The 19,617-nt window shown below is 40.8% G+C and overlaps 1 protein-coding gene across 1 annotated transcript; it reads right to left on the bottom strand.

The window, feature by feature from the left end:
* Positions 1-5,944: 5,944 nt before the first annotated feature.
* On the bottom strand, positions 5,945-13,149 carry LOC142397505 (uncharacterized). The gene is made up of 6 exons (XM_075480916.1): positions 12,992-13,149; positions 10,904-11,353; positions 7,895-8,012; positions 7,099-7,207; positions 6,779-7,007; positions 5,945-6,540 (listed from the first exon to the last, which is right to left on the bottom strand). Exons 2-6 carry the CDS (start codon positions 11,082-11,084, stop codon positions 6,377-6,379), a joined length of 801 nt encoding a protein of 266 aa, XP_075337031.1. The 5' UTR covers positions 11,085-11,353; positions 12,992-13,149; the 3' UTR covers positions 5,945-6,376.
* Between the last annotated feature and the right edge of the window lie 6,468 nt (positions 13,150-19,617).

Genomic DNA, 19,617 nt, shown 5'->3' with positions numbered 1-19,617 from the left:
CTCCTGCGTACCTGTGTTCCTTTTTAATTGGGTGTCTGTGTCAGTGTGCGACCATGTTTCTGCTTGCTCTTGCACATGTGTATGAGGTTGTGTGGATTATGAGTCACCTAATGGTGTGGCTGAGAGCCTTATCGCAACCCCACAGACGCATACACACAAACACACCTACACGCTGCTTTGGCAAGTCTAGTGCACGCACTCTGGTGTACCTAAACCTGACATGCACACACAATCACAAATACTCATCTTGCAAATTGCCCCCCAACCCCCCTTCTTTTTTCTTTTTTTCCACAAGTGTATATCGCATAGAGGCGCAGAGATTTTAAAGCAAATACGCAGCCAGCTGGACTGAGGCTACAGGGTGGGTTTTTGCTTGTTGCCGTAACGATGGCTGATGTGATAAGACCTTCTTCCTCGGCGCCACACTCCAGGGGACCGCAGGGAAGACGTAACCATGGCAACGGCCGGCCCGAGGTGTCACGCTATAATTGGGCCACGGCTGCACTTCCTGTGAGCCTTCAGTCAGGGGGATCGCAGAGGGACTGTGCGTGTCTGTGTGTGTGTGTGTGTGTGTGTGTGCGTGCATCTGTGGCGGTGAGGGGTGGGGGGGTGTGTGTGTGTGTCTGTGCGTGTGTGTGTTTGTCAGGCAGGGAGAGGGAGAGAGAAAGCGCTGCACGCCAGCCAACGCAGGACACTGCCAACTCATGGAGAAAAGCAGTGAGCTCCAACATCATGCTATTACAACGCTCTCGCTGAATGAGAAACACACAATCTTTTAGTTTGAGTCCACCGTCTAGTGTTTCTCCATCTCCCAGACAAAAGGGGAATTTCAAATTCTTGGATCTGCAGCCCCCCTCCCCTTCTCTCTTCAGTGCCTTTTCTAGTGATTTGGAGCTTAATCCCACCCCCCACCTCCCCCCCTCCTTGTTCTTGTCACACATACACACACACGCACACACTCACACAAACGCACACCGGAAATCTGTGTCACCCGCTGCCCAGCAGGTCCAGTGACTCCCTGAACGCCTGCAGTCTGGCTCCACTGGCCTGCAAGATGGCAGGAGAGAAAGGGAGGAGGGGGCTGAAGGGAGGACAGAGAAGAAGAGGAGGAGTAGGGGGGGGGGGGGAGTTGAAAGAGAGTTGGGGGGAGGAGGAGGAGGGGGTGGAAAGTGGATCCAGGGAGAGGAAAGGGGTGGGGGGGTGGGGGGCATGGTGAAGGGCAGAGAGAGAATGGGGGAGGAGGTGAGGGTGGTAAGAGAGCGGGTAAAACAGGGAGAGATGAAAAGCAGGCCACAGGGCGAGAGAAAAGAGAAAGAGAGGGACACGCGGGGAGGAGGACGGGGAGATGGACAGCAGGGGATGAAGATAACGTGGGCCAAACAAAGAGAAGGAGAGATGAGTGCAAGACTGGGGAGCGGGGCTACGGAGGCCGGCTGGAATGCAGTGAGACGGAGATTCAGGGATTCGCAGGTTAATGATGGATGTATTGTCCAGAGAGCTGGTGTGCGCCCGTCACAAACCCCTGTGGAGCTTACATTTGTTAGCACCAGCAGCCCTGCCCACTCTAGAGAGAAAAACTCTTCTCCCACATACATACACTGCAGTGGAACAACCTGCCAGCCCAAGGCAACCTGCGCTGCTGCTGGGCGGACCCTCACTCATGAGCCAGACCTTTGAAATGTTGGCCACTGCGTTTGCTCGGAGACACTGTGTCTCATTGTGAATTTTTCTCCTCCTCCACTGGCTGTATCCCCACTGTTAGGAAATGTGTAGCAGCTTTACAGAAACAGAATCTGTCTGAGATCACCGCTCATTGCCCCTCTGTTATCCATTTGTATTCACTTTTTATAAATATGCTACTCTCACAGAAACACAATGGCTTCTTACATCCTTGAAAAGCTCTTGCTCATCTGCCCTGAGGTAATATTGTGGTGACATGGGGGTCAAAGGTGACTCTTGACCTTTGACCTTTAAAGCTGTTAAAGGTGGCTTCAGAGTGGAACAGATTCTATAAACAGCGTCATCTCGGGTTTGGCCTCTTGCTTCCAAGGAAAAAAAATGCACAGAAAACATCATTTAAATAATAATGACTTTGACATTCAAGCTCAGTTGTATAACATAAAATGTCAGTATGGGTTGCAGTCAATCCAATCATAAGATATTCGTAAGATCAAGGAAAAATGCAATAAGCCCTCACAACATTCTCACATTTTGATAGTCTGTGGTAATGTGTGCTAAAAGAACTGTTAATCTTTAGCCTGCTCCTGATTTTTTAAAGGAAAGTTGGTTCCAGGAAGTCGAAGCACAATGAAGTCTGCTGCCTGCAGTGATATTTCATCATGGCTTGTTTGAACGCCACCTCATAATGTTGAATTTTCCCATGGCTACTGAGCTAGAGTTCACTTGCACCATATATTTTGCATAATTCCCTCCTTTTAAGAGAGCAGTATGTCTATGCAGAGCTGTCAGTTATACAAGGTCCTCAGCTCTGATTTTGATCATATTCATATAAATTTGAGTTAAATGATCAGTGAACATATTCATTACATAAAATGCAGCACTAGCTTCACAATAAATGTCATGGGATATTAATTCAAAAAGTCAGTCAATCAAACTCAAGCCACATTGTATGAAAGTTAGATGACAGAAAACATGAATAAGAGGCCATAAGCATGTTAAAGGCTCTGTAAGTCATATCTTAGAACCAAATGCTAACACCAGCCTCCTTACTTTCTAATTTTGTAAGTATAAGTATTGTAATCTGTCCAAAAACAGTGGCTCAGTGACCACCTAGGATCAGCTTGTAGCTGATAACTTGATTTTTGCTCACTGGGCCAGTTCTGGTGTGAAAAGGAGGGACGGTGATAGAATAAAGTAACATTGACTCAACTTGGTGTCGATTTCCACCTTTAAGAAACTGAACATAGAACATCTACATAAGTTAACCTGGTACCTGGATCTATTTAGCCACTGCAGCTAACTATGAGTGATCTACTCTGTTGGTATGCTCTTTAAAGCTGTGACTTATTAACGTCCCACAACAACTGCCACAACCAGGTTACCCATAAGCCCACCTTCTTAAAGAGCAAGGCTTGACTAGTAAAAGTAAAATATTTAATTTATATGGCTCACATTTTCTTTTAAAAATGTTTGATTTCACTAAAAGTCCAACAGCTCATAAAACAGAACATGTTTGTGATTGAGGGACTGGATTACAGTCATATTTGGAATATGTGGTAGATAAAGAACTATGTTTAAAGATAATTAAGGAATATTCTTTTGAAGCAAAACTATTTGGTTATGACTTGAATGTTCATGTTAAATAGGCAGCAGAGAATGTAAATGCAAAAATCTTGCTTTCTTAATGTTAAAACTATCAAACTATTACTAGATCAAAACAACTGAAGTGTTATTATAGTATTATATAGTGTCTGATCTTCTTTTTTGCCATCTCATTAAAATGACCTGGTTCATCAAATTAAACTTTTTTTTTTTTTTTTTTTTGCCCCAAAGGCTCTCAAATAATATTTTAAGTTTACCAACACAAAGTCAACAGTCTTGTTCTCCAATTTCACCTTTCGGGGTGCACAGAAAGTAATCAGGAGCACCAGTGGGCTCTTAACACCTACAGTATTCAGGTTACATTCCAAGAAGTCAATGACATGGACTTTCTTACAGAACAAAGATGAAGGGGCTCCTACAATGCTATGCTGGGAAACCCAACACTGTCCTACTATATATAGCGGGGCTTTTCACACTGTGTGCATGACTGCTCGTGTTAAAGTCACATGATTCAAGATATATGGGTGGACAGACACACGCACACATATAAGCTGAGGGTGTGGAGGAGGTGAGGGAATGCGAAGAAGGTTTATTGAGTTGAGTGTGACGTTTTGGTTCCCGTGACCCGAGTCTCATTTGCTCTGTCTGCCCAAGCGTCTCGCCCTCTGTCTCAGTCTTAACTGCACGCTAATCAGCTCTCAGTGCTGTCCATTTGTTCGTTTTCTGATACATCCCAGTTAATAGATAATCACTGTGTAAGTGACTACCATAGACTCCACCTGTGACACTGTAAACAGACACAACTTTGAGAGCAAGAAAACATAAAACCACACCAGTTTTTATTAATTCCTTCTTCATCTTTCACACCAGCAACACATATAAACTGTACATTAACAAAACAAATAGAGGGCAAAATAAAAAAAAAGGCAGCTATGTCAGCATTAGCAGTGATTTAGGAATTTATTGGTGACCAAGTAAAGTGAACATGTGACTAAGTAGTTAGGTAGTAATTACAGCTCAAATACTCCAAAGCTTAAAAATGGAATACTGTTGCTTCTGTATAGTGTGTATAGTCAGTGAAGAGCAGTTTCTTGCATCTGAAGTGATATAATGTCATGAAAATCTTAACCAGGGACAAGTTATTTCCTATGTTAGATACTCTAGGACATGAGGACAGAAATGAAACGATGACTGAGGTTAAAGTGCTGACTCAAAACGTTTAATCTTTTTTGCCTGACCCTGTTAACTGACCCCAGTACAACCATTTGTATACTTCACTTAACAGAGATTGAATTGAAAAAGCAAAAACAATCAAAAATCTAAGACGCTAACTGATATTTTTGCTTTTGTCTGTGGGTCCCACACCTCAGAGAGTTACTGAACGCAAACCAAGTATAAAGATGAGGAAAAATTCTTCACATGTAGCTCAAGTGCATGAATTTGGTTTCCACCTTTAGCTGACAAATCCTGTCCGAATGGTGATTGCTCATGTCATGCAGACATGCTTTATTAGCTTTATTTACATTTTTTCTTCATCTTATAACAGATGTGAGATGTATAAGAAAGCTCTGTAAAAAGCAAGATAGCTTTGAGATATGAAATGTTATTATGGTAAAAATAAATAGATAACTGGTTAAATATTATATTCTAAATCTTTATCTTAATCTATAGCTTTACATTTGGTTCAATCAAATCAAGGCACTTTGAAGAGTCTTCAACCATGCTAGCATTCTTTCTGTGCTGTCGAGGCACTGGTATACCTCAGCACAGTGGTGCTTGCAGCTAACTGCTAGCATCAGCATGCTAACATGCTCACATTGACAATGCTAATCTTTAGAATCTGGCAGGTCTACTTTTGTTTTACCACAATCACCATCTTTGTTTAGCCTGCCAACATTTGTTGAAGGTGGTGCTAGAATAAATGGTTGTGTGCCCACAGTTATAAATCATCCTTTGAGAAAGATAAATAGGTAAAGCACTGAAGTAAAGATCAGTAGAGAAGACAGTGGAATATATGGAAAACCACAAATGTTTCTACAAAATATAAAACCGTCAACTAGGTGTTGAGATATGCCAGATAAGTATTGAATCAAATAAGTAGCAGCACATAAGTGGCCTTAGGGCCATGTTGCTAACAGGGATAATAAAGAGCTGTAGGTCCTTACTTTCTGTTAATGTAAATAGCCTCACTTATAGCTTAACGCCAGCTCATAGAGGAACCACATGGTCATTGTTTATATTCAATCCAATGTGCTTGAGTATCCAAATGAATCAGTAAAACTCTTGCTATCCAGAAACTGATGAGTGACTTCATTCTCTGTTTCCCCCCATTAATCATCAACAGTTGGACAAGGTGTTATTGAGCAAGATACCAAACCCTGAAGGGCTTCTGATGAGCAGGTGAGTGCGTGTACATATGTGACTGTGCTGGATTGTAAAAGGGCTTGGAAACTCCCTTAAAGAATAAAGATACTGCATACATACAGATTGTTTATTATTTTCTGTATAATTCAGTCATTTCATTGTGTCCCTAGAACCGGTGCATCAGCTGATGTGCAGAAGAAGGGTCTTTCCCACTGAAAAACAGTCCAGCGACAAGTTATGTCGACTACATGTAAAATCATCTGTATTAATACAGAGTAAAATACTTTGAACTGATCACTTCTTTTCAATAGCCAACAACTTTTTATTGTGACTTCTCACATTTAAAACCACAGTGTTTTTCCGTGTTTTGGTCGGCAGTCTGTACGTGTCTGAATAGCTAGCAGTGTGTCTGCCTGCCAATTGCAGACATTTTGTGAACGTATTTGACATTGAAGCTGCTTAGTTTTGTGATTCAAAAGGCTGACTTCAGTCCAGCAGCTCTCAGTCTTTCCACCCCACAGAGATTCCTTGATCTGTAGGTCGGGCCTTCAAATCATGTCTTATAAAATAAAAAAGAAAAGATCCTTTTCTATCAATGTACGTAGTATCATCTTGGGCCATTGCTGTAAAACTGATCTGCGACATCTGCACAGAGCTCGGTGCACTCGATATAGTCAGCTCTTACTCTTCAAGGGCCAAGTGTCTTGCAGCAGGGTGGATACACACAGTCCTAATGGATCAGTGGTGTGCTTCTTTTCTGCAGGTGAGCAGGTTTGGCAGGTATGGGTAGTTTGGTGTCAGCGGGTGATCTGCTGTGAGGATCATCTGTGAATGCCTTCCTGAGCTCTGCCACGCGACCTCTGTATTGTGACTTCTCTACATGACACTGTGTCTCTGAAAAAGATTTTGGGGAACATGAGTTACATTAGATTACTATCAGTTTGATTTGACACATAAAAAAAAAAACAGCAAGTTATGTCCATACCCAATATATGCCTATTTAGTGTGATACATCCTGCATATGACCAGGTGGAGTAACTATATCTCAGACTATACATATTTATATTTCATTTTATCACAAATAAGCAAAGGTGATCCATTCTACCGTTTCCAGCCTCTCTTGTTTTCTCACCTTCGTCCTGTGGGTTGACTATCTCTGTATCTGACAGCTGGGCTTTGAGCGGCTGGTTGCCATGGCTACCAAGATGGGGCCTGTAGAGAAGATCCCAGTCGCTAATGTTGTCCGAGCTGCTGCCTGATTCACTGTCGCTGTCCTCAGCGGGGTCCTTCAAGTCGTCGTCAGCGCTGCAGGAGTCCAGGTCCTCCTCAGACGAGGGCTCGTTTGGCAAAGCTGGGTCTTCCTGTGTACAGTCGAGGCACAACGCGATGGTCAGACTCAAACATATTGGACATTTTATACCCTCAAAGCCGTATACAAACACAGGGACTCACGTCAACATCTGTAACAGGCAGCCTGATGCCGTCTTTGAAGCTAAGCTGGGCCTCTTTTCCTGGCAGCAAGTCCACCGCCTGGATGCCTTTCATATTATCACCGTGGAGTCTGAAAGACAAAGACATCCGTGTTCAGTCCCACAGAAAGACGTCCCAACCTTTAAATGAATCCTCTTGTCAGTCATTTGCTAAATAACTGACTAAGGCTGTCTGAAACTGTTGAGCTCACTGAAGATTTTATCAAGGAAAATTGGAGTAATGTTATAATTATGTGCTAGTTCAGCAACATCTTGCACTGGCAGATCAATAATTGACAAAGCAGAAAGGATGTCTGTCCACCGTTTTAAACAATATAACTTATGTGATGCTGTAAAAGAAAAACAAACTTTTTTATTGAATTAAAGACATAAATGTATAATTCCAGAACGGTTTGGTTCAGATGTAAAAATGCGTTCTGAAGAACATTTTCATTAAATTCTTTTGATCACACCAATTAACCCACATGAATGACCCATCTTTGTATGAAATATGTCCCACGGTGGCTGCACCGTAGTTAAGATTTCTACTTTTCTTTTTAGCTTCAAAGATTAGATGTAAATACATAAATTAAAACATCAGATTGACACAATGTTGCTTGACTTCTTCTGTAATAGTAGAAAGTCCCCAACTAATTACTGTCCCAATCTACTTCCTATTCATGTTTAGGGTAGCACCAAACAGACTATTGTCATCGAAGTATCTATATACTAACACTGCAAAATGCTTTAAAGGAAATGTTTTTGTTTTGTCTTTCTACCTGTTGTTCATGAGGCTCTGGAGGAGTTTGGAGGACCTGAACTCATCCACCTCACCGATTACGCTGACGCTCACATCACCGTCCCGACCGAGACGCCAACTCACATGCTTACTGGCAGCTGGAAGCAAAAGGAAACAAAATGAAATGGGCAAACCTAATCCAGATACATTTTCATAACAGTCACACTATCTCGTGCTCAGCTCAGCTCAATTTTGTTCAGGTGAACAGCCAGTAGATGGTGCTGTCCAATAAGAATAAAAAGTAAGAAGCCTCATGGGCCACCAGTGTTCTGCTGCAGAATATTCAAAACAGAATATGGATATACGTAAACAATGTGGGACCACAGGAAAAGAAGAGTAAGAATGAAATGACAATAGTAAATAACAATGACCTCATTTCTTTAGTGGGAAGGCATGACAACATGAAACTGACTTGGGACATTTTGAAAGAAACTCCTTCTTAAGTCTCATTGACCATTTTGCAAATATTGAGTTTTCTTTTATTCCCTCTAACTTTATTCAACATAAAATGGAATTTATCAATGATGTATTGACCCATTCACACCCTAGAAAGCAGGTCATTTTGAGTTGTTATTTCATGACGACACAGTGGTCAAAAATAAACCACATTCCACCGTTAGGGACATCTGTTTTCCATGACACTACACTACCCGATGAAGACTAAACACATGCCATGATGTCACAGATAGAGGTGTGGCTTGAAAATCTGAATCCTGAGTGTGCAGCAGTAGTTTCCTGCCTATTGTAATCCAGGGCAAATTCCCACGTAAAAAAAAATACACGTCAGTGAACACGTAGGAGCTGACGACACAGATTTCTTAGAAACCACCTGACAAAGGAGGCTGTGTTTCAGTTCATAATTAGGGGGATGACTTGTACACACAACACATAAGGGTACATCGTGTAAATGCCTCTAATGTCTAATGTCTAGTGTCTAATGTAACCAAAGACCATCTCTGACATAAATCACTGTCCGTCTTTCAACACACCTTTACCTTCACAGCTGCAGTCACCTCACAGAGTTAGAAATGTGAAAACAAGGCACTGACGCCATCTCCATTATAGAACTAAGGTGTGTCTGTCTGTTAAACGTACAAATTAACTAGAAATGCAGCACATAATAGAAATCTTCACGCACAGGTTAAACTTTGTTTGTGCTTGTGTGTGACATTTATGGGCCGACGTGCACACAGAGGCTTGTCTTTCACTGCCACAGCAGAGTGCATTGAACAAAGAATGAAAGACATCCATCTGGAGTACATGTTGTGCGCCGCTAACACAGACAACACACACACAGTCACCTCTCAGGTGACACGGCAGAGATTGGATAAACAAAGATGGTAACTTAATATGTGGTTTAAAGCATGGTGACGCTCCAAACCACAGGGTTTACTCAATCTTTAAGGGCTTTCAGCCCACAGAACAATTTGACTGGTGGAGATAGAGGCTTTCTGTTACACACACACACACACATGGTTCATTATCCACCTAAACCAGTTAAGGTGATAGGGTGTAAAGTATGAGTCAGGTGAACATCTTTAAAAGAGGAAGGTTGGGAGCAATGACTAAGACAGAAAGGTAGAGCTGGGAGTTACATGTGCAAAAAACGCACTTAATCGGATTGGTAACATGAGAGTGTTTCGATAAAGCTTGTGTCTATTTCATAGTTTGAAAGTTTTTACATTAATCAATTAGCTGTAAAAGGTCTTTCGTGTACCATGCTTACAAAAAATGTGACAGTTGTTTGTTGTTTAGTAATAAACACAAAATAAATTAAACGTATACACTAGCATTAGCGAAAAAAGGCTAAATTTTTAAATTTTCATCAGCCGTCAGTTTGCACTGTGTAATAGTTATTCAAAAGGCAGTGGCTTATAATTCAGTGATACTTAATGTGTCAAGGATAAATGACGATAAAAATTTAAAATTTATCTTTCAAAAAGCAACTTTTGAGGTATTCAAAACAACTCTTGTCTGCCTGCTAAGCTATAGGGCCAGCAGCTCGCTAGCTTAGCTTAGTTTAGCATGAAGACTGAAAACCGGTGAAATCAGCAAACGTGGCTTCATTACTGCAACTTTGTAAAAAAAAAAAAAATGGGTAAAATTAATTATCAAAGCTATATAGATAAAAAGATTTAAGGGGCCATTTCCTTCTCTTTTTTTGGCCATTCATTTAACACAAAATACAACATTCATAACAATGAATTTGATCACAATTGGCTTGAACTGGTCTGTATCTTTAAAGTGCCTTGAGCTGACGTTTGGTGTGATTTGGCACAATAGAAATAAAACTGAACTGAATTGAAATTTGTAGTGAAAGGTTATTTGTAGAAAGTATCACACATTTCTGTTATTTTTTTCTTTTAGGAATGCCTTCTTTTAGTCCATTCCCATAAACCCAGTCCTGACCACGTAGGCCAGCAAAGTTACAAAACTGAGTTTTGAAAGTTTTGAAGGACAGGATGTTTTTCAAGAAGCTGTTTCTACATGTAGACAGGCTCAGATTTTTGCACTTATTTAGGAGAATGCGTTCTATTTATAAGCACTGTTTTTTTACTAGTTCTCCTCATCTATCTTGGTCTGTCATCACTATGACCAGCAGACTGGGCCAGAGTGATCATGTTGTCAAGTGACATGGACACCCCATGTTGTCCATATTACGATAGCTGCAACAGTAATGTAAATGCAACATTGTTTTCATGATATCTCTGTATATCTAATTGCAATACCTGGAGTTCTACTGTGAAGAAGTGAGCTCTTGTTTGAGCAACTGTGTTAGTGCTCATTTCTTATTACTGTTAATGTCAGACTAAGGGCCACATTTACCAGAAAACTGTGTAACATCCTGAAACAAAAAATGTTGCCACATCAGTCAGTGTTTACCTCTTTGGCATTACTGGAAATCATACTGTATGCCTTAGGAAAATATGATATATATGCTCCCGCATCCCAGTTTAAATGCTTAAGTGAAATCAGTGTTGTGGTCTACCTTTCTTGGGCAGACTGTTGCTATTGTTCCGTGCTTCGTTCTCATCCCTCTCTTCCCGCACTCTCCAGCGGCGTACTTGCTCCTCTCTCATCTTGAGAAAGAGGATCCTCTTCTGCTCCTCACTGAGGGCCTCGAGCACCTCCGGCTCCACCCACATGTCCTCAAGAATTTTAGCCAGCATCCTGCCTCTATTCCCCGGGCTCCAGAAACGACCGTCAGCCTCTCTGTCTCTCGGTCAAGTGGGTCGTGTTTCACCAGTGGGGTATAATGGCTCCTTTTCCTGCACTGCTCAGAGTCAGGTTCCCTTTTCTCTGAAGGATGTGGGATCAGGTACAGTTTTAACTGCTGAAGGAGGTCGCTGTGGTGTCCTTTGTGAAGTGCTCTTTGTATTGGTCCCTCTGGAGGTGGAGGTGCAGCGCGTTGGGATCAGCTGGGCAGTGAAAGCTGCTGCTGTGGTTTTAAGAGAGACAGAGAGATCAGATCTGTTGTATTGTTCTGACCCTCTTTATTCAACAGTGTTCTGGCTGGCAGGACACAATGGGCCCTTAGCAAATAATCCACAATGCCAAGTGCAATGTGTGTGCACTGGTGAGGCTGAATGCAATGAGAACGCTGCTGGGCTTTCAAATATTGAAAGGCAAACAAGGGCAGGTTCAGCAATGTCAACATACACACACACACACCCATCCCCACACACCCATACACACACACACACACACAGGGCGGGGTGCTAATGACCCCATGCTATCTGTTGGTAACAGACATAAGGAGAAAAAAGACAGCTAAGTTGTTACAGACATGCCGGTTTGTTGCACCTTATCTGCCCACGTGACAATGCAGGGAGCCTATGAGGAAGTCCTCAAACTCAAAATCCCGGAAAACAACCTTTTACAGCTGCGTGTTCATAAAAGAAGTCCCCGCCTTGCATGCACTTTTGAAAAATGCGGCTGGTTTCTGAGCAGGAGCCAGTAGAATTAGTGTCTGTGATAACCACTGACCAATCTGCACTTCAGGTGATCTAATACGCAAGAGCAAAGGATTAGAAGATGATAAGCGATCAGCTGGAGCTCACAGGTGAACAACTGAATGTAGTCTTGATTTAATAATACTATGTTAAAATCACGGTCATCAGATAGCTGATGCAAAATCAATTAAAGAAAAAAAATGCTGATCTAAAATTAAGGTTTTATTCAGAACAGGCTGTATTTTATTTAAGAATAGTTCAACATTGTAGGAAATAAGCTTATTTGCTCTGCAAAGACAATAGAAACAAAGAGAAACAAATAACCAGCCTTTGTCTAAAAGCCCGTAGAGAGTGTGTCGTTAGTTGTTGAACCAGTATCCATTCATTCATTAACTCTGCTGCACTTCTAACGATTTCCTTCAGTCTCTTTCCACCCAAGGTTTTTGTCACACATGGTATTGGCTTTTTTTTTTCTCTTTTTTTTGTGGTCTGTATTTGGTTTAAACATAGAGGCTAATTTCATTCATTGTTTCATTCTCTTGGAGCAATAAAGCCCTTTGAGACTCTGTAATTGCAAACAAGAGAAATAATCCCAGCCTGACTTGAAGATTTGGAAGCAAACATCCTGCTCTGTGAATAGCTGTCTTACACCTGCAACACAGCTCCTGTAATCAGCTGAACACAGATCCATTTAGGCATAAAAACATGCCGAACTTATCACAGACTAAGAACCCACGCAAACATGTCAGAAAAACACCATCACTCTGGGACAAAATTAGAATATATAGCGGATCAACATTCACACACTCAACTGTGTTATTTAAGGTAAAGAATCCAGCTGTGGCTCTGTGCCAACATGCAAATAAGTCTGAGATTTGCTGCCGCCTCACACATGCAGAGAAAAGAAAGAAAGGTTTGGAGAAGGGGGGGGAGGTGTGTGCATGGCATACTGAGAGAAAAGTTTGAAAAGTCTCTCAGTCTGAGCAAACACTGGCCATTTCACCGCGACAGAGGAGAGTGCGAGAGATAAATTAACTCAGACGGGCCACAGAATGAAAATCCAATAACAAAGACAGGCAGAGAAAGAAAGAAGGAAGAGCACAGAGGAGGGAGAGTGGACTTACTCTGTGGCCGCCAGCTGGTAGCATCTCCTGGCTCTGCTCTGAATCTCAGTGCCTCTGTGGGTTTGGTATGATGAGTGTGTGTGACGTGACAGAGCGCGCCTTTGTGTGTGGTATCAGATCAGTCGTCAGCAGCAGTGGCATGCAGGCTCAACTCTGCTCTGTAGCATTTGTACTGAATAGGAGTGGGACGGACTGACATCACTGAAGCAACTTTTTCCCTCCTCCTTCCTTCTCCTCCTCCTCTTTCCTTCTCTTTAAATCTCTTGTTTAAATAGCTGCAGTGTTACAGAGAAATGGGATAACAGAAGTATAGATAATATCAAGTTTATGTATCCACTTTTACCAAATAACTACATTATGTAGTTCTAAGTTTCTGCTTCCTTGTGGCAATTAACTATATTCAAGAATATAAAGAATTTAATGTCCCCTAACAATGCCTGTAACTCTTGTCTCTCTGGGTTATTGGTAAACGGGAGACATTATCTTATTTCTGCAGTCCCTATTCAAATTCGCTGTGATTGACATAGCTCTGGCTGACCTCCTTTCCATCTTTTTCCTTCCTTGAGGGAAATCCGCCGACTTTGTATGAAACCATTAACAACAACAGCACATGTGCAGGAAGGAATCTGGGTATTTATTCCACAGGATTTTTTCCGTCAACAGGTTGTTGACACAGTTATCATACCACCAGTCATTGTTTTGTGTTAGCTCCGCCTCAGGGGGCCAGATCTGATAAGTTCGGTTGGTGTGATTAAAAGCCTCTATTCGCCTCAGCTGGTAATGTCACATAACGGTGTATCATATTCCATGTGTAGGTGACTAAGCTTTCTGCTGGTTTTCCATTGACCTGACCAGGTTTACTGGTGTGACCTACAGCAAGTGTTTCCAGGAAATATGATCAATGACTTTCTTTTGGTTTTGAAGATACTTGATATCTTATACAAATGGGACAGTTAAAGAAAGACTGAAGCAGGAAAAAAACTCAACAATACTGAAATGAGCAAGCCTGACATTTATGAGATATGATTCCAAAAAAATAAATCTGAGAAAATGTCATTTACTGTTTTGGTTTGCTTAAGTAAGAGTAAAAGACATCATAGGACCAGGTCATTGACATTTAATCTGAACCTGAAATGAAACCTCTTTGCTGCCATCAGTCGATAGTTCTGAGTTTCCACCAAAACTAGTGTTTCAGTGATACCAGACGCCTGTTTGTTTACCCCTCAGTTTGTCAATGGTATCAGGGCAGGAAGCTGAAGGTCAGATCACATGCTCACAACTCCACTCAGCTTTACTGGTCAGATTAGGTGATGACCTATACTGATTAATGAAAGCAGATTGGGGTTTTTTATTCCAATTCTAACAGTAGATATGTAACCTCTGTCCACTTTACCAGATATAATTCTCACTATGACCTCAGATGCTGCTTTGAAGCTCGACTTCTCTCCATGAAACGCCTGATATATGCAAATGTGGCCAAAGTGAGGACATAACACAATTATTTAAATATCTCTATATAGGGCCTACTTATCTCTAATGACCATGTGAACATAGATTTGAATTGCACTGGAAGTGTTATCAGGAACTTCTGGAAAACAATTTCCACCAGGAAAGAAATTATTAATCCATTACCCATTACAGTCTTCAGTTATAAAATGCCTTTATGTAGCACACCTTGGGAAAGTCCCGACAGTTATCAACTCATTGTTTCTGCATCTGCATCCACGTGGTAGGTTTTAGAAACGTGCCTACATTCAAACTGTAATTATGCACAAACAGTACCCTCTGCTGGAGGGATGCACAATAGCAGGTAAAGTCATTAAAACTGTAAGTGAAAGGTTCTCAGTATCTTAAATCCCAATTAAATTAAATTCAGTTTATTTATATAGCCCCAAATTACAACAAGTGTCATCTCAAGGCACTTAAATAATATAGTCCAATTCAAGCCAATTGGAGTTCAATTCATTGTAATCATAATGAATTTAAAAATAATCAAAATAATCCATAGAGCCATTTCAAAAACAATATCCTAGCTAAGGAAACCAACAGATTGCACCGAAACTTGTCTTCAGTCCAATCTCCCGCCCTGAGCGTGCCTGAGGCGACTGTGGAGAGGAACGACTCCCTTTTAACAGGAAGAAACCTCTGGCAGAACCAGACTCAGGAAGAGTGGCCATCCGCCCCGACCAGCTGGGGTTTGAGAAGACAGAAAAGAGGGGACAACAAACACCGTAACACCATTCAAAGGATACCTGTTGGAACAGGGAAACACAAGTTAATGACCACAATAATATCACATATACATAATATCATTTGAGAAATTAAACAGGGGAAAAAGAGAGTAAAGTGAGGAAAGGTGTGACAGATGAGGCCCCTCAACAGTCTAGGTCTAGCAGCTTAACTGTGGGATGTTTCAGGATCACCTGAGCCATCCCTAACTATAAGCTTTATCAAAAAGGAAAGTTTTAAGCCTAGTCTTAAAAGTGGAAAGGGTGTCTGCTTCCTGGACATTTACTGGCAGCTTATTCCACAAGAGAGGGGCCTGATAACTGAAGGCTCTGCCTCCCATTCTACTTTTAGAAACTCTGGGAACCTCAAGTAAACCTGCAGTTTGGGAGCGAAGTGCTCTGTTAGGAAAATATCTTATAATGAGATCTTTAAGATATGATGCTCAGTCATTAAGAGCTTTATATGTGAGGAGAAGAATCTTAAATTCTATTCTGAATTTAACAGGGAGCCAATGAAGAGAAGCTAAAACTGGAGAAATATGATCTCTCCTGTTAGTGCTCATCAGAACTCTGGCTGCAGCATTTTGGATCAACTGAAGGCTTTTCAGAGAATATGTGAGACAGCCCAATAATGAAGAATTACATCTTGAAGTAACAAATGCATGGAGCAGTTTTTCTGCATCACTCTGAGACAAGATGTTCCTGATTTTAACAATATTACCAAGGTGAAAGAAGGCAGTCCTAGAAACCTGTTTTACATGTGAGTCAAATTATAAATTCTGGTCAAACATAACTCCAAGGTTCCTCACTGTAGAACTAGAAGCCAAGGAAATACCATCTAGAGTAACTATATAGCTACACAATTTCTCCCTGAAGTGCTCAGGTCCAAAGATAACGACTTCAGTTTTGTCTGAATTTAGAAGCAGACAGTTCTGAGTCATCCAGGTCTTTATGTCTTTAAGACATGCTTGTAGTCTGACCAACCTATTGGGTTCATCTGGTTTTATAGATCAGTACAGCTGGGTATCATCAGCATAACAATGGAAACTTATGCTGTGCTGTCTAATAATGTTACCTAATGGAAGCATTTAGAAAGTGAAAAGAATCGGTCCAAGCACAGAACGCTGAGGAACTCCATGACTTACTCTGGTGTGTGAGGAAGATTCTTCATTTACAAGAACAAACTGAAATCTATCAGATACGCAGGATTCAGGACTCATGATTCATACCCAACTCGCGGTTTACAGGCAGTTTACAGCTCATTCGCGCTCTCTACGTCCCGGCTTCATTTTGAAGGAAGCGGGAGTTCATTCATTCTGTACATAATTATTCTATTCTAATGGTGCACTGTTGAATGTTGGAATATTATTATTTTTGCACTATTGTTTTGGTTATTTAAATGTTCTATGCACAGTTTCATAAATTTTATTATAACTGTGCACTGTTTCACTTTAGTGAGTGACTCATACAAACTCGAGTCAGTAAAAGTGATCGAGTATTCCATCATTAGTAGTCTAAGAGGAGCAAGAAATTCCACAAAACACAAACATGGTAACAGGAAGTGATGCAATACGTTCTACCGCAAAGCAAGCATCAGGGGTTATTGATTTTATTTTTGGCGGCAACGTCAATGTCTTTGACGTTCCAAATGCACAATGAGCGTACTTGCGTCCTTCAGTCCTCACAAGTCCGTACAAGTTCCGACAAGTCCATACTAGTAAGTACACAAGTACGTACTTCGCATACTTGGTATTGAGAAACAGCCAAGTTTATTGCCGAACTAATGATTGAAACACTGCTTAGAGAAAAACAAATGAGAAACAAATGCTTGTAATTATGCTAAACAAACATATGTGCAACATGAAAATATGAATTTATCCTTAGTTTGTACAAATACATTTAGATTTTAGAACAATCTGAAATGAGGACATTTGCTTGCAATATTTTGCTTTACCCAAATTCCACGAATGTGAGTACAGTTAATCAATATAATATTGATTAATTATAATATATCATTTTTAGACAAGTAAAGAAACTAAATTTGCTGTGTGTTTAGTTTAATTAAAATCACCATAATTGTTGAACATAGTTGAGTTGACCATTGGCCTATTGTCCGGTGTTTGAAAGGTTTAAAGGCTTTTACAGCATCAAAAGATACTTTTAATACATGCAATTCAAATTTGAATGCAGTTTCATTCATAAAAAAAACATTCATCAAGAATCAGTGTGGCCACTAATCTATGCATTGACATGCACCATCTTGCATTTGCTAGCAAGCTCCTCTAAACTGCAAATGCAATTTAAAACTTGGGTCCTTGGTTTAATGTTAGTTTTTCGGTCCACCTCATGCTTGTCAGGTGCCAATTCCCAGATAAACTTGTTGAGTGAGGTGAAGCAATGATGCAAATTTTTGCAAAAGGTTGCACCACTAACATGTTAATCTATATACTATGACTTTTGACCCCTATAATCAAACAGGCACAGTAAGTTAAGAAGACACTGCCTTTAGGTTTCTGCTGATACTAACTCTGCATAACAATGCAAATTCTCATTCTTATCTACATTAAATGCATTTAAAGGAATATATGCCTGAGGTGACATCAACAGTTGAAGCTAAGTCTCCCCTATTAGCATCCTATTCAAGAACATGACCAGCTTGATCTTCTGTGGCAAAAATGACTGGTATTCCCATATTCTCCCCTCAACTGCCCCATGTTTAATGCATTGGCTGACATTCAGCATGTTCTGTGCAGAGGATGAACTTTGTGAGTCACATGAGAGATGCATGTGGTTAAACATTCTGCAAGAAGGATTTGCTGCAGTCCCCAATGTAATTCACTGCCTGGATATGCTGCTGGAGGTTGTCCCCTTGAGCATTTGATTTAACATCTTACCATGATATTGCACTTTATTTGTCATAGCTTACCTAGTTGAAAACTAGGTAACTACAGACCAATCTCCAAACTGTCCTTTTTTTTTTTTTTTAAATCTAAGGTTGTGGAGAAGGTTTATGAATGATAACAGTGTTTTTACACAGCTTCCAGTCCGGTTTCAGAGCACTTTGAAGTACAGACACTGCACTTGATGCAGTGCCTGTACTGGTGGTGACCACTGATCCACAGCTCCATGCAGATTGAGTAGACTGTTCAATTTTAGATTAGAACTCTTAGATTAATGCACTGCCTTTGATACTGTTATTCAGAACATCCTCCTACATCTTTTAAAGTCCTGGGTTGGAATGAAGGATTTGGCTCTTATTAGTTTATTGCACTCATATATCTAACAGAAGCTTTTCCATCTCGCTGTATAACTTTATCTCCTCAATGGCTCATCTGACTTGTGGCATAGCACAAATTTTAGGTCTTGGCCCACTTCTATTCTTTATTTGCATGCTATTCTTGACCGGCTTATTCAAAACTTTATGTACATTATCCTTTATATGATTATCATTACACTGATGACACTCAGCTGTACATGCAGATAAAACTCAAAGATCTCACACCTTTTCTTAATTATAAAAAACCTGGATGGCTCAAAGTGTCCTTAAATCAAGTGATGATTATGTTGGAGGTCATTCTCTTTGGTCTAGGCTGGTTCTAAACTCAGTTTTCATGCTCAAGTCAAACATGTTGTTCAGTCTTGTTTTTTTCACATGAAGACAATCTCAAAAATCAGGCAATTCGTTTCAACTGCTCTCTTACGAAAAGTTATCTTACTGCTTGCCTCCAACACCCTCAGGGCCCATACCCCAAAATTATACTTTTTTATTCTTATTGTGGCAGCATGCCTTAACTCATTACTCCATAAAGGCTTTAATTATTCTGTGCATAAAGCCATATAAACATCCGCTGTGGGAATTAGTCCACCTACATCCCTGAATTAAATATCACATACATTTTACTGCGACAAAGTTTTACATGGGTTGAAAAGGAAGGCCCACACTGAGCGTGAGCGTCACCAGAGGAGCTGCTTGACTGATTACATAATAAAGCTGAATTAGCACTCAGGAGCGTCCTAGCGATTAAAGCAAGCTTGATTAATGTTGAGGGAAGAGACACAAAGTGTTTCATATATCATCACTGTATAATATAAAGTGATTGTCATCACTCTGTTGGTGAAGATGTTTGCAGATCTATTAGGCCATGCATCTAAACACTTGGAAATCCAATATTCACCCTCATTTTAAGATCAGTTTGGTCTCCAGCAGCTCTCGGAGGAAATATCTGGGATTGTCTGCTGCTTTTTATTGGTACCAGATAATGTAGAGATGTTTTGCTGCCACAGCCAGGGTTTAATCCCCCACATACACAATGTACTTGAGACATTTCTACGATGAGGTTCTTCAAACATCTGTTAAATGTGAGATTGACTCCTCTTCATCAATGTGCTGCCATCCTG

Source organism: Odontesthes bonariensis, chromosome 13 (assembly GCF_027942865.1).
Source record: "Odontesthes bonariensis isolate fOdoBon6 chromosome 13, fOdoBon6.hap1, whole genome shotgun sequence".
NCBI classification, from domain to species: domain Eukaryota; kingdom Metazoa; phylum Chordata; class Actinopteri; order Atheriniformes; family Atherinopsidae; genus Odontesthes; species Odontesthes bonariensis.
Note: the sequence above shows the minus strand (reverse complement) of the source record. Positions and strands in the feature narration are given on the sequence as shown.